Genomic DNA, 13,150 nt, shown 5'->3' on the forward strand with positions numbered 1-13,150 from the left:
TCGCATTCTCACATCCTGTTTGCAGTTAAGTGAAGGAATGTCCCCCTGCCTCTTGGTAATCTGTTTAGAGGGGGGTCTGATATTGTTCCCCCAGGGGCCTGCACTACATGCTTCGGTGCGGCTTGTTTAAGGGACAATTGAACTCAATTCTCAGGACTATTTCCTTCGGTCCTTCCTCACACAATATCAGCTCTAATCTCTTTGTCTTGTTTGGATTCTACCATGTTTGTTTCCTGCTGATGTAACAAAACTAAAACGCCGAAGCAGCTTCTTCAATGTTCCTTCACAAATCCGCCTCTCTAATCCGCCTAACCCTTTATCTAACCTCGCTGCTCCTCTCTGCCTGTTACAGATTTACAGTTGGCACAGCGGCGCTATTGTGATACGGCAAAAAATACATTAACCTCGGTTATAATCTCCTTGCTACATACTGGACTGTACGTGTCACATAAGTGTAAAGTGAAATTGATAAAGTTTAAAGAAGCGATGAGGCAAACGTGGTGACGGTTTAAGAGGTCTTTGTGCAGATGGCATGATGACTTTGAGGTTTTGCAGAAACTCTTTTTATTCTCACTTGCTGACGCAAGTTGCTTGGACTGCTTCTCTGATCTTCTTTTCACTTCTTCAAGGGGAAATGAACAAAAGATAGCTGAAAAAAAATTGCAAAAAAAAAGATACACTTGAAAATGTGAAAAGATAAATTCAACAGTTTAAGAGCAGGAACGTTTCAAACTGGAATCAGCAGGAGAACCTGAGTTCTGAAAGATGGCTATTCCTCAAACTCTTTTTATTTTTCTTCAGTTTTTTACAGCATTGCCTATTTAATAAATCTGAGACTTGCTGAATCTGCAGGTTTGAAAAATATAACTTTTACTTGATGACCTGAGACACATGCGAGACCATGTTATGAGAGCTCTTCTGCAAACATTGTGAAATCCTTGTGTGTAGTAAGAGACACACAAGGAGACTGTTGTCATGAATGGTTCGGTCACTGTTTAACTCAGCGGTAATTTACACAGATAAAAAGCTTGGTTGTGGCTGTGGGGTGTGGAGGTTAAGTTTACACACTAAAGAGAAGTTAGTTTAAAAAAAAATGTTGCTGTTACAGTTGGGTTTTGGTAAACTGTTCATTCCTTCCAACCATATTAATGAGCTAAAAAAGTCAGACACAAATATTTATGTTGTGAAAATGTGTTGTAAGCAGTGTCTATGTTCTTGGCAGCTGTAAAGATCAGATTGAGAATTTTGTGTATGTTTTGATTGCCTTTTGAAGAATGCTCACTTGAGCTTTTCTAGGTCTGTGTTTTTATTTTTTCTTGGCAACATCTTGTAATAATGACTTAGGAAACCTGACTACAAAAAGAAAAAGAGCAACATTACAACCTAATGAGCACCTGTTCAAACATCTGTTTGGGCTACAGAGTGGCCTCTTGTCTTGCAGGAATGCCAGGCCTCAGGTTGATTCAAAGTGGGATCCTCAGCTACCTTTGATATTGATTAAAGCTTCTTGGCCAATGAAACCCTCATCGAGCTGTCTTTGGTTCTAAAAACAACTTTGTTGTCTGACAGTTATTGATACACGATAGACAGACTGATAAGTGACTTGATAAGCTACAGACTGCTGGGTCAATTTTTGTATTTGCATCTTGTGTCTTATTTCAACTGAAGAAAAAGTGGCAAATATTTTGAAATGCTCATTTGTCCTTATTTACTGGATTGTGCCCAAAGCTATGCTTTGTATTCCTAGAATAGTCAATAGTGGCTGTCTTGTCATGTACACACAGCTGGAGGAGATATTTTGTAAGCAGAGGTTCAGTTATTGACTGATCTCTGATCTGCTCTCCTAATCCACTTTATCTTGGTTCTAATAATGAAAAATGTATTGAGTTCCTCACCGACACCGTTACGTACACATCAGCAGAGTACATCCAGCCATTCAATCAGCTCTTTAAATGTTCACACACCTCTGCATGAACACTGCAGCACAGCTCGTCTTCATCTGTCTGTCACTCTCTCTCTATTCTCTGACACGGCATGAGATCGAGGCAGTTTTGTGCGCTCCTACCGGACACGCCGCCCTCATTATTGGAAGCTTAAGAGAGAACGTTGGAAAAATAAGTCTGCGAGTCAAACTCGCACAGATGTTCTCTACACGGCCGCTCATTTGCCTGACACGGTTGCTCGTGTGTTTATTTTTCCAGCCTTTGCTCCTGTGTTTTGTCCTGTGTAGCGCAAGGATATTTTAAGATATTTTTGTTGGTATTTCAGAAGTGCAACATCTATTTAGGATTGACAAGTGATGCCTCTTGGCCCATAGAGTTCCTACGTGGCAGTGCTGGCATCCATCACACAACAATAACACCGTTGGTTGTCTGTTTTCTTGTTTGTTTAAATCTTTGCACTATTGTTTAGTTAGTTTTAATTTAATTTAATTATTCTATTTTATTTTATTCTATTTATTGTATATACTGTGCATCTATCTATCTATCTATCTATCTATCTATCTATCTATCTATCTATCTATCTATCTATCTATCTATCTATCTATCTATCTATCTATCTATCTATCTATCTATCTATCTATCTATCTATCTATCTAAATCAGAGATGTTAGTCAATGCTCTAGATAATTTTATGTGTGTAGGCACCTTAAAAAGTGGAAGTCATTATTACGGTTTGATGATGGCCTGCAGTGGCTCTGTGCTTTTCAGATTTCCTATTGTGTGCTTTGCCACCCAGTCCGACTTGTTGCAGCCATATTTATGGGTTGTGTGAACTTCCACTGCTACCAAGGTTCTTTTTAATTTCTTTGGTTATCACGGCAAAGCCCAAGCCCTTTGTTACTGTACACATTGAGCAATTGTTGTTTTCCGGTTCTTAATGCACACCAACTCTCGCACCCACACTGCTCACACCCACTTTATTGTTCTCTTACTGTAAAAATCTTTGTTGGCACTCGGGTAGAATTTTTTTCCAATATAGACGACCCTGAAAAATCACCTTGTCAAAAGCTGTACCTGAGGTTTTTGAAAGAACTTTGTATCAGGGTTTTGACACGTCTCAACTTCTAGGTGTGTGACCTGTGAGTCATACCTTGAAGAAACAATAGCTTGTTTGTTTGACAGGAGTAGAGAGTCAGACAGGAAGGAAGATGGATTGGATTGAGTTTAGAGTGTGACCCGCTCACCAGTGTTATCATACCCAGCACATCACCACAGGTTTTATCACTGTTTATACAATAGTTTTCCATTGTGCCAGTACATGTTTAGTTTTTTTGAAAAGATAACTCTAGGAATGAAAAATACAGTAGTTTTAATTGATGCTTTTACTGTATGACTTTATAACATTTCCTGGAGCAGCAAGATCTCTTGAGTGAAATTGACTCAACTCTTCAATTGTAAAACAAAGAATTCACTTCTTTAAAAATGTAAATACTAAATCTTGCTTTACGTGAGCCATCAAAATGAAATTAGAGGAAGTAATTGAAAGATCAGACAAATCTAACCAGGAGGAAATGTGATAAAACAGTTGTTTACATTTAGGGTGAAACCACACAGCAGCTGGCTCACCACATTAACCAGATTTCCTTTTACTAATGCTGTGAGTCTGTCACCTTCCTGTTTGTAGTTACAACCAGAAGAGTTATATATTCATCTAAACCTGGAAAGCCATTCTAGTTAAATGAGGCTATCTTCTACATTAGCCTTCTTTTCAGTGGTCCTTATAGGTGGTTGGGTTAAAAAACAACAACAAGCCGACTGTTTAAATTAAGCAACTAGCCCTGAAGGTGCTCATGAAAACTTCTATTAGAAAACCGCAGTCTTATCTCCAAAAGAGCAACCGCAGAGCCTGTTTAAAGTTATAAAGGTGAATCACTTAACATAAAAAAAATACACAAAATACGGACTTTCAACCCCAGAACGAATCCTGTGTTTAGCTATCGTAATATTGTTTTTATCGAAGCCTGTGGACATAATATCAAGGACTTAAAGTGAAATGCCGTTTACACAGTGTTTGTAGCCTTGCAAGTAACTATTTTCTGCCTCTGGAAAAACTGCTGACGGTGTATGTTCTTTGAAAAGCAACAGTGTAAACTGAGTTAGATGGATGTTTTTGTTTCAAGGGCAACTTCAATCCTGAAATACGAGATATGCACAAAATAAATAGTAGCTGAAGCTCACTGGCCGACAGAAGTATGCAGTCTGGTTTACTGACCAGTTTTATATTTAAGTTGTTTTTTAAGTACTTTTGTTTCATTTGTATGGATTCTTTGGGGTGATGACAATTTTTTTTTTTTTAATTTTTTTAATGTTTAAAAGTCAAGAATAATTTAGTTGTATGCTTTGGTGTTTTTTTTTTCAGATGCACAGTGAAATGGCACATGCTGGCCGTGATGGACAGCACCCACTAAGACATCCCCCTATGGGTCCCCCACCACACCACCCCATGCAGGGAGCCCTCCCCCCGTCTCCCCACTCCATGCCCCCATCCCCCTCCAGAATCCCATTTGGCCCTCGGCAGGGCTCTATACCTGGGAGTGCCACTATCCCAAGGGACCGACTGTCTAACGCCAATCCCCCGGCCCGCTCCATCTCTCCGTGTCCCAGCGCTATCCTGGAGAGACGGGATGTCAAGCCAGATGAGGACATAACTGGGAAGAGCCACAGTCTGGCCAGAGGAAATGAGGGGTTGTATGCAGATCCGTACCTGCTCCAAGAAGGACGAATGAGCATGGCTACAGCCCATGTATCACACCCCAACCCTGGGCTTGATGGTCCGGAACATGGCATGGGGGGGTTTCACCGTGCCTCCATCCGCTCCACAAGCTCTTACAGTGGGCCCAGCCCCACAGACACTATGGATCACCCTTCTCTGTACAGGCAGAAGTCTAGAAACAGCCAGCTGCCTACTTTGGGTTCCAAGACTCCTCCCCCATCCCCTCACCGGATGACTGAGGTACGGATGATTGACATCCATGGCGGGCCTCCTCATGGCGGGCCTCCTCACGGCGGGCCACCTCACGGCGGGCCACCTCACGGCGGGCCACCTCACGGCGTGCCACCTCACAGCGTGTCACTTCACGGTGTTCCCATAGAGAGAAGCTCACCAGTGCGCCAGTCCTTCAGGAAGGAGGAAGTAGCAGGGACCAAGCCACGGAACAACATGGGATCACCCGTGGTTTCAGACCTACAGGGTCACCTTCAGGGGCCCATTCCTGCTGCCAATGAACATCAGACACGGTAAGTTTCCAGGGGACTTTCACAGTGGGCTGGCAGGATCGCTACAATTAGGGTTCAGACATTGCATGGGAGCATGGACTAACTCTGCATCCCAGTTTCACCCTAACCATGAGTTGCTGATGTTCCATCCCTGGTTCTGACTCTGTTTTATCATCCATGACTGAAGGCGAGAGTATAACCTGCCCTCTTCACCTTCAAGATCTGCACTTCAAGTACAGCAGACCAATGCACATGCATCAGTTTGGTTTATGTGTACAACCAGCTCTGGCCTGTCTGAATATTGTTTTCACAGTCTCTATTCGAATTCTGGAGCAGACAGTGTTGATGATGGTAGAGTGTGTAGACCCAGACATGGCTTCCACCAATGAAACGGGATAGTCCATTAACCCACTGTATATTTTCATGTTACTCTGTTCCAAAAGCACTTGCAGACTGTATTCAGTCTGGATAATCTAGCAGACCTTTTGATATCTGGTTTAGGTTTGTCTCCTCTGACTGAGAGCACATAAACATAGGAAGGGGACTAGAGTGATGCTTGCCATTTAGCTAGGCAAACGAGGCTTTACTAAAAGGAAGGTTACAGTGCATACCTAGGAAAACTAAAGAAAATATTGACCAGGTTTAATAAGTATTTGAAATGGTCCAATCAGTCAAACAGATCAGGCGGGACCACCTGGGAACCCTGAAAAACCCCAATTAGAAATGCCCTGGGAATATTCTAAGAGTGAAGGAATTTGAATTGGAAAGTACTGTACTTAACTTTTAAAATAAACACAGTCCCACTCAGTGCTCTGTAGCTGTAATAAAATGTATTCATGTGAAATATGCTATGTGACACGAAGGTTAGGCATTGTTGTGTTCACATAGAGTTGTGTCTGTCTATTGTCTGTAGCTGAGCTAAAACCACAGTCCACCCCAACATGCCCCATATCCTTCCTCAAGATAAATGATGACATCTGAAAACAAAAGTTGTTCTCTTTTCCAGCCTCCAGGCTCACCAAGGCAATCTCATTGTAAGGTTCACTGTTCATCCCTCTGGTGTTTTGGCTTTCTTAAGGCAGTGTAATTTTCAAATAGTCCTTTCACTCTCTTCTTGGCGGCCATTGCTTGTGACTCACTCTTGTTTTTTTGTTTTGTTTTGTTTTTAAATATGATTTGAGCACCTCGGGTGTCAACCCTAGGGATATTTTCTTGTCTGGAGTCACCCATCTTGTTTGTTCAATCTCGACTCCTTTTGTGAAGACACTGATTTAAGTGCTGGTGCTCTGTTTGTAATTCTGAAAAGACTGTATTTTATTTCTAGCAGAGTCAATATGTACTCAGGACATAATTGCAAATCAATTGGAAAAAAAAATCTCTACTGTGTAATTCACCCACAAAACAACAAATAGATTCATGGTCAAGTAATTAAGATCAATTGGTTGTTCTGTGAACGGCCTTCCCGTGTTCTTCCTGAGCTAATATTTGCTCTCGTGGCAGCTGTGATGTGGAAATAGGCCTCAGTGTTGAAAGCAGAATTTTCTGATGTTTCTGCAGAGAGCGAATGAAGGCTATGGAGCAACAGATTGCCAGCTTGACTGGTCTTGTTCAGCATGCACTTTTAAAGGGCCCAAACACTAGTGACACCATGGAGCCTCCAAGGTAAGCAATCACAGTATAGGAGAGAGTGAGGCATCGGGTGAAATGGAGTTTCAAATGAAACGCCTGGCAATTCAGGCAGAGCAGGAAAGATAGTAGTAAGAAAGTATCCCTTCTATAATGGCCATATCAAACATTCAGGTTAAATAGCATCTGGTGAAGAGGAAATAGATTTGACTGAATCTGATACTGAAGTCATTTACTCTCTAGATAAATGGCCACTCTATCTATGGTTTATCTGGCTGCATTTCAACTCTTTGCATTTTGATCTTCTCTGTGGAGTTAATGTTTACTTGACAGTTAGTCTTAAAGGTCTGTGACTTTGTATTTTTCTGTGCTATGATGATAAAGCTTGTTAACATCATTAACATCATTGTAACCTCTGGTTTGTCTGTCTTTCCCATCATACTAAGTTTTAATGTGTTTGTTCTTACTAATACAAACCTTTAAATCTAATGTGCCCCAAAAATGCTGCATTTTTTTTTCTCTTTTCAAATTCCTCTTCTGATAAATTCTTCTCTGGCTGCAGCGAGAGACCCCCAAAAACAGCATCTCCAGCCCACAGCGCGCACAGTGCAGGTTAGTATCACTGCGATTCTATTTGCAACTTTTTTTTTCCTCCTTCTTTTTTTTTTTTTTTTTTTTTAAACGAGAATGCCATGTTTTAATGCCATGATGTCTTGTGCAGACAAGCCCACACATCAGTGTCAGTCAACAGTCTGCAATGAGCAGTGTTGGAGGGAGGGAAAAAAAAGTCAGGGGTTGTCATCGGTTTATATTTCCTTACAATCCTTTCCCCAGTACATCCAGTTTAATAGGAGTAAAGGGACGAGAGCCAGCAGAGCTAACACAAGGCCTACTTAAAACAAGATGCTATTACTTCTCGAGCCTGCCAAAATGATTCAGCAATTCAATCTCGGCGCTGCAGCTAGTCTGCGGTCATATCTAGGTTTGATAAAAAGATCTGCAATCTCACCAGTGGCAGAGCAAAAAACAACAACAACACGACTAGTGTGTCTTGAAAGCTAATCTCAGGTCTCACGACACGTTTCATATGTAGCTTTCAAAAGGATTTACTTATCATGTTGTACTTGAGCGAATATTCAAAACATCAGAAAAAGTTACAGGGAGTTATTTGATCTTGCCAGACAGCCTCTACATCAAACATGAGAAATCGTGGCCATTTTTTTTTTTTTCTATAATCCCTCAAATGCTTTATCATTGTCACCACACAGCTTGCGCTTCTCTTGATGAACATTGCCTCCTTAAGGCTCAAAACACAATCGTCGTGTACATTGTAACCTGTACTTCAGGTCCGGGGAGCTGTAAGGTAGATGGTGCGAATAGATTTGTGGGATTACAAAGACACTTCTGTTCTTTCACTGCTTCACAGTCTGCGTCAAAAGAGCTTCGAGTGCTCTCTGACCATCCCCTGAACTACTGTGTAACTCTAGGGCAGAGACAAAGCTTTTTTTAATGGACTTCTGAGGTTCAAGGATTGGTTACAATAAATTAGCAAAGAAATATTTTCTTACTTACCATCTCTAGTGGTTTCTAGTCATGCAGATAGTTTAGGTTGTATTTGAGATATCTGTTCCTGAGATTTGCCTCAAAGTCAATACAATGAAGGTGAACACAAACATTTCTTTCCAGTTTATGTTGATAAACCAAAGATCATGGAGCTACTTCGTAGCAAAAAAACAAATATCACTAAGAAAACTAATCATTGATCTGTAGATTTTCCAGCGTAATTTGTACATGTTATTTCTGAGAACATACAGTAAACTTCTGTAAAAATGTATTTGTAATTTTTCACTGCACATCAATTCGATTTTATCTACTTACATTGTATTGTGGTACAAGCATCAATCTCAAATACTAATATATCGCAAAATCGCTAAAAAAACAACAACTATGTGCCTACACTTTAGAGGCACATAAGAAAATGTTAATTTTTAATTTGTTTGAAGTATTTAATTGAGCTTTTATCAGATAATATTAAATGTACTCCAAAACAAGACTCTTGTCTATGGGCATCAGACTAGACGCAGCCTTAAAAAGGTCGTTCAAGTCAAAACTCATGCTGGAGTTTGAATTAAATTTTTGTTGTTTTGGGCCATTTAGAGAATTTCACCCAAACCACAAATATTACCTCCCTTGGTTCCCTTGGTTCAACTTCCTTTTCATCTCTCTCTCTGACTCAAATGCATTTGACAGACATTTCAAAGATGCAGCCAATATGACTGTTGGTATATCTGTGCTTATTGTTCAGGGTAAACAATGCCACAAATAGTTCAACATTTCTCTACTAAACATTTGGAAGATAAAGTCAGACAATTTGTGTAGTAAAGTTAGACAGGGTGAGAGAGTGGGGGCTTGGAAAATAACAACTCGGTCTACTCCCTCTGAGGGAGAAATTATCTTTTTACTTTTATTGCCTGTCCAATTATTTCAGTTTCAATTTCTACTTTAGTGCAATGATATGAGTTATTATGAACTGCAGTGTCTCCAGAGATTTCAGCATGTACATATAAATTTACATGTTCTTGTTTTGTGTCACATATGGGTCATATTTTTCAGGAAACAAACTTTGTGTTTTCTTTCTTGGCCCAGGTGGTTCTCCAGTCTTGGCTCCCAAGAGTACTGCAGCCCCATTGGATAAGAGCTCAGTTCCTCTCAAAGTCAACCTCCTGCAGTTCAGGAAGAATGTTTCTGACCTCAGGATGCAACTGCATCAGATGAGACAGCTGCAGGCAAGACTTCTTTCTCCTTTTAATTAATTGAGACTGTCCTAGTGTGTGTTCCGATATCCACCTGTGTGCATGCGTGGGAGCAAGTGTGCATGTGGTATGTTGATTTGATAGTCTGGGTCTTCTAATATCTCCTTACACTGTGCGCATCCCTGCAGCTCCAGAACCAGGACGCATTACGGGTGCAGCTGAAGCGGGCAGAGCAGGAAATCAGTATTAAACTCGCAGAGGCCATGCGGCGTCTGGAGGACCCTGTCCAGAGGCAGAGAGCTTTGGTAGAAGAGGACAGACACAAGTACCTGGGTCTGGAGGAGCGTGTCCTCACACAGCTCGGGTAAGACTGCTTAAAAGGGACTGATATACTTGAATAACAGTTGTTGCGTTTTATACAGTTTAAAATGGTTAGATACGGATGCTTGCATTCATTACTGAAGGCTTATTGTTGGAGGTTTTTCCTTTTATGAAAGTTTTGCACACGTTTTAGAGTTGATTAAGGACACACCCATGCAGCTCTAGTCAAGGTTCTGCCATTTATAGAAAATCCCCATGAGGCTTCATTTTTATCAGCTCACCTGAGCTATTCACTCCTAAACTCTGACAAGCCAACACCCTCAAAATTACAGCCCACAGGTTTACACAGGGAAGCAGTGCCTGCCTCTCAGAGACAGCAGTCTAGAACAATGGACCTAACTGTGGAGTAATTACTGACTACCCTGCTCTTATTTTAATTCACTCGTCTCATCTTGCCAACAGGGAGCAGTAATTGAATCCTTTTTATTTGGATGTTTACAGGCAAGGTCAAACCGTGTTGTATTGCTTGACAGTGGTGAACATATGCTCCAGCAAACACAGTGATAGCAGCTCCTGGATTCTGGGAAATGAACAGGGAGAAATCAGTGAATTGGAGCTACATTAAGCTCTCTGTTACTGTTGGTATCCAGCCATTTGTGAGTCAGCAAAACACGGCTGCTGGCACCTTAAATAAGGCCTGGTAATTACAGCTGCTTGGCATTAAGACCACTGAGGCAATGTGGTGTGAAAACCACTGCCCTCTCGAGAGGAGAAGTAAATCAGTCATGACCTATAAGGGCACAATTTATTACATTTTATACCAAAAAAGGCTCCGTACTCGCATGTAGAAAACTGGTACTATGAAAGAACAGGAATACATGAAGAAGCAAGGAAACAAATACATCCCGGGTTTTAAATAGGATGGTTTGTCATTGTCACAGGGCAGTATTGATGATGGTGAGAAATCTCACCCAGAGCAAAAATACAAAGCATTTATCTTGACAGTGTGCCACTAACTTCATTGCAAGTCTGTATTCATCTCAACAGCTGCAGTATTTTCAGCTATTCTCTTTGTAAGTCAAACATTTTGGATCCCATGCTATGAGTTTCAGTTGATAACAGTAATTCATAATATATGAAAGAAAAGTGCGTGATGATTCCTCAGGCAATTGCTATTCTAAGTAGTTCATCAGGTTATCTTTAAAAGGCTGCCTCGCATATTCAGACTCACAGAGATGTACATCATGTAAATATAGAGTATTTCCTTGTCTGGGGGGGAGACTTGATGAAAAAGAAAACTTCATTTTCTCTGTCCCCAGCTGGAATTTCCATCATCTCTATTACCAACAGACCTTGGCATAGAGGGACATTTAACAACACTGTCTCCTTATTACCTTTCCCACTCCCTTCAGAGGACTATTATAAAGGAGCATTTCTCTTGGGTACCTGGCCACAATGAAACGCCATTTTAGTTCCTCTCATGCAATCCAACACTGCACACAATGTTATCGTTCGGCACGTTTCCCCACGGACCAGCCAGCTGCCCTGAGCTTTGGGATGACTCTGAGGCACCGTGGTATGTTTTCTATGTGAAGAAGTGCTCTCTCACAAATAAGCCTTTATTCAGTGTGTCAACATTTGTGGTTTTAGGATCAAATCCAATCCAATCTAGACTCAGGAAACTGAACTGCTTATTGGAGATGTTTATTGTCATGCAATATACTTTTTTTTTTTATGGATCCTTTTCCAAAGTGTACTCTCACCTTTTCCCAATCTCTCACTGTATGATCTTCAAGATAAATGATTGGGTCCTGCCCTCTGGTGTTTGTAAAGAGTAAATCATCATACCATAATATTGGGCCCAAGTAGATACATGTCCATGCAAGAAACAAAGGAGTCCCTTAAGAGGAATTGCATATAGATATTAAAATACGAGTTTCCATTGATATATTTATTGCTGCCATTGTACATAGTGCTTAACATTATATTTGTTTGTTCCATGTGCTATTTAATAACCAGGGGTTCGAAATAAGGTTTCTTTCTCTTAACTCCTGATTCTTTGTCGTTTCTGTTGTCTCTGCAGTGATCTGGAGCAGTATGTAGGTTCCCTCCAGAAGGACTCGGCAACAACTCACAGAGTGGTGACTCTAAAGGATGTGGAGGAGGGAGCGGTAACTCTGAGGAAGGTGGGAGAATCTCTGGCAGGGCTCAAAGGTATGATGGCACTCTACTTTCTTTCTACTCTGATCATACTTTTTCATCTTAATCTAGTAGTTACTATTAACTAATGTGTCATAAAAGACAGTAATTGATTGATAAATTCTTCTACTTTATTGTCTTATTTAGATAATTGACTGATGCTTTGGTTTGTATATTTTTAAGGTGGTACGGGCCTCTGGGAAATATGGTTCACGTTATTAATAGTCAAACTGATGTTCAAGGCTAAATTAGACATGACCAGAATTTAGATAACTAGTTTTGCCGGTTTTTAGTCAAATCATTGCTCTAAATAATTTACTAGGACAACATAATTTATTGAAAGTTTACCATATGATAGATCCTGACTCAACAGATTTAGATTTCTGCCCAGACTCTTGTGTATAAAAGTTGTTCATTAAATGTAAATCTGAATAACTGAATGCACCACATTCAAAATGCCTTTATGTGTTGGCTCCCAGGAAACATTATTGATGAGTTGTACTATCATGACAATTTGGTCATTATATAGATAATACTTAAAATGATACAAAATGATAATGATCAGAAATGTCATAGAACGGCATCTTTTTGTAAAATGTCTGCATGTGTTTCCTCAGGAGAGTTCCCAACCCTGCAAACCAGGATGCGGTCTGTACTCAGGGTGGAGGTGGAAGCTGTTAAGTTTTTGAAGGAGGAGCCTCATAAACTGGACAGCATGCTGAAAAGGGTCAAGAGCCTGACTGACACACTCAGCAGTCTGAGAAGGTAGAGGGAAAATGGAGATGAAGTGGGGATCGGGAAAAAGAGGTGCTGGAGTATGGGGGCTGAGGGTGAGAGCGGGAATTGAAGATGAAAACAAAAACCACTGTGCAGGGCTCCTCACAGGGGTCTCTGATATGGGAGATTGTACTGTTTGATTATACTGGCAAGCCAGGCTTCATCCCATCAAAGAGGTCATTCTATGTGGATAGGAGAGTGTGGCATCCAGCTTGATTTACTTCCATCACCTTCACTGAACCGATAAGTGAATTA

General features: G+C 40.7%; 1 protein-coding gene across 16 annotated transcripts in view; it reads left to right on the plus strand.

The window, feature by feature from the left end:
• The window catches only part of LOC138623788 (sickle tail protein homolog), a 108,120-nt gene that overhangs the window by 85,625 nt on the left and 9,345 nt on the right, over positions 1-13,150 (plus strand). For 15 of the 16 annotated variants that reach the window (XM_069703488.1, XM_069703481.1, XM_069703486.1 and 12 more), the window contains 7 exons: positions 4,363-5,240; positions 6,777-6,881; positions 7,408-7,457; positions 9,492-9,631; positions 9,787-9,962; positions 12,003-12,133; positions 12,736-12,883. In XM_069703488.1, the coding sequence (XP_069559589.1) occupies positions 4,363-5,240; positions 6,777-6,881; positions 7,408-7,457; positions 9,492-9,631; positions 9,787-9,962; positions 12,003-12,133; positions 12,736-12,883 (1,628 nt within the window). The remainder of the gene's footprint in view (positions 1-4,362; positions 5,241-6,776; positions 6,882-7,407; positions 7,458-9,491; positions 9,632-9,786; positions 9,963-12,002; positions 12,134-12,735; positions 12,884-13,150) is intronic. The other variant, XM_069703484.1, reaches the window with a different exon arrangement.

This window comes from Brachyistius frenatus, unplaced genomic scaffold, assembly GCF_029030835.1.
Source record: "Brachyistius frenatus isolate BFR_SWC_R1_liver_20210118 unplaced genomic scaffold, ASM2903083v1 Contig_47, whole genome shotgun sequence".
Classification (NCBI taxonomy): domain Eukaryota; kingdom Metazoa; phylum Chordata; class Actinopteri; family Embiotocidae; genus Brachyistius; species Brachyistius frenatus.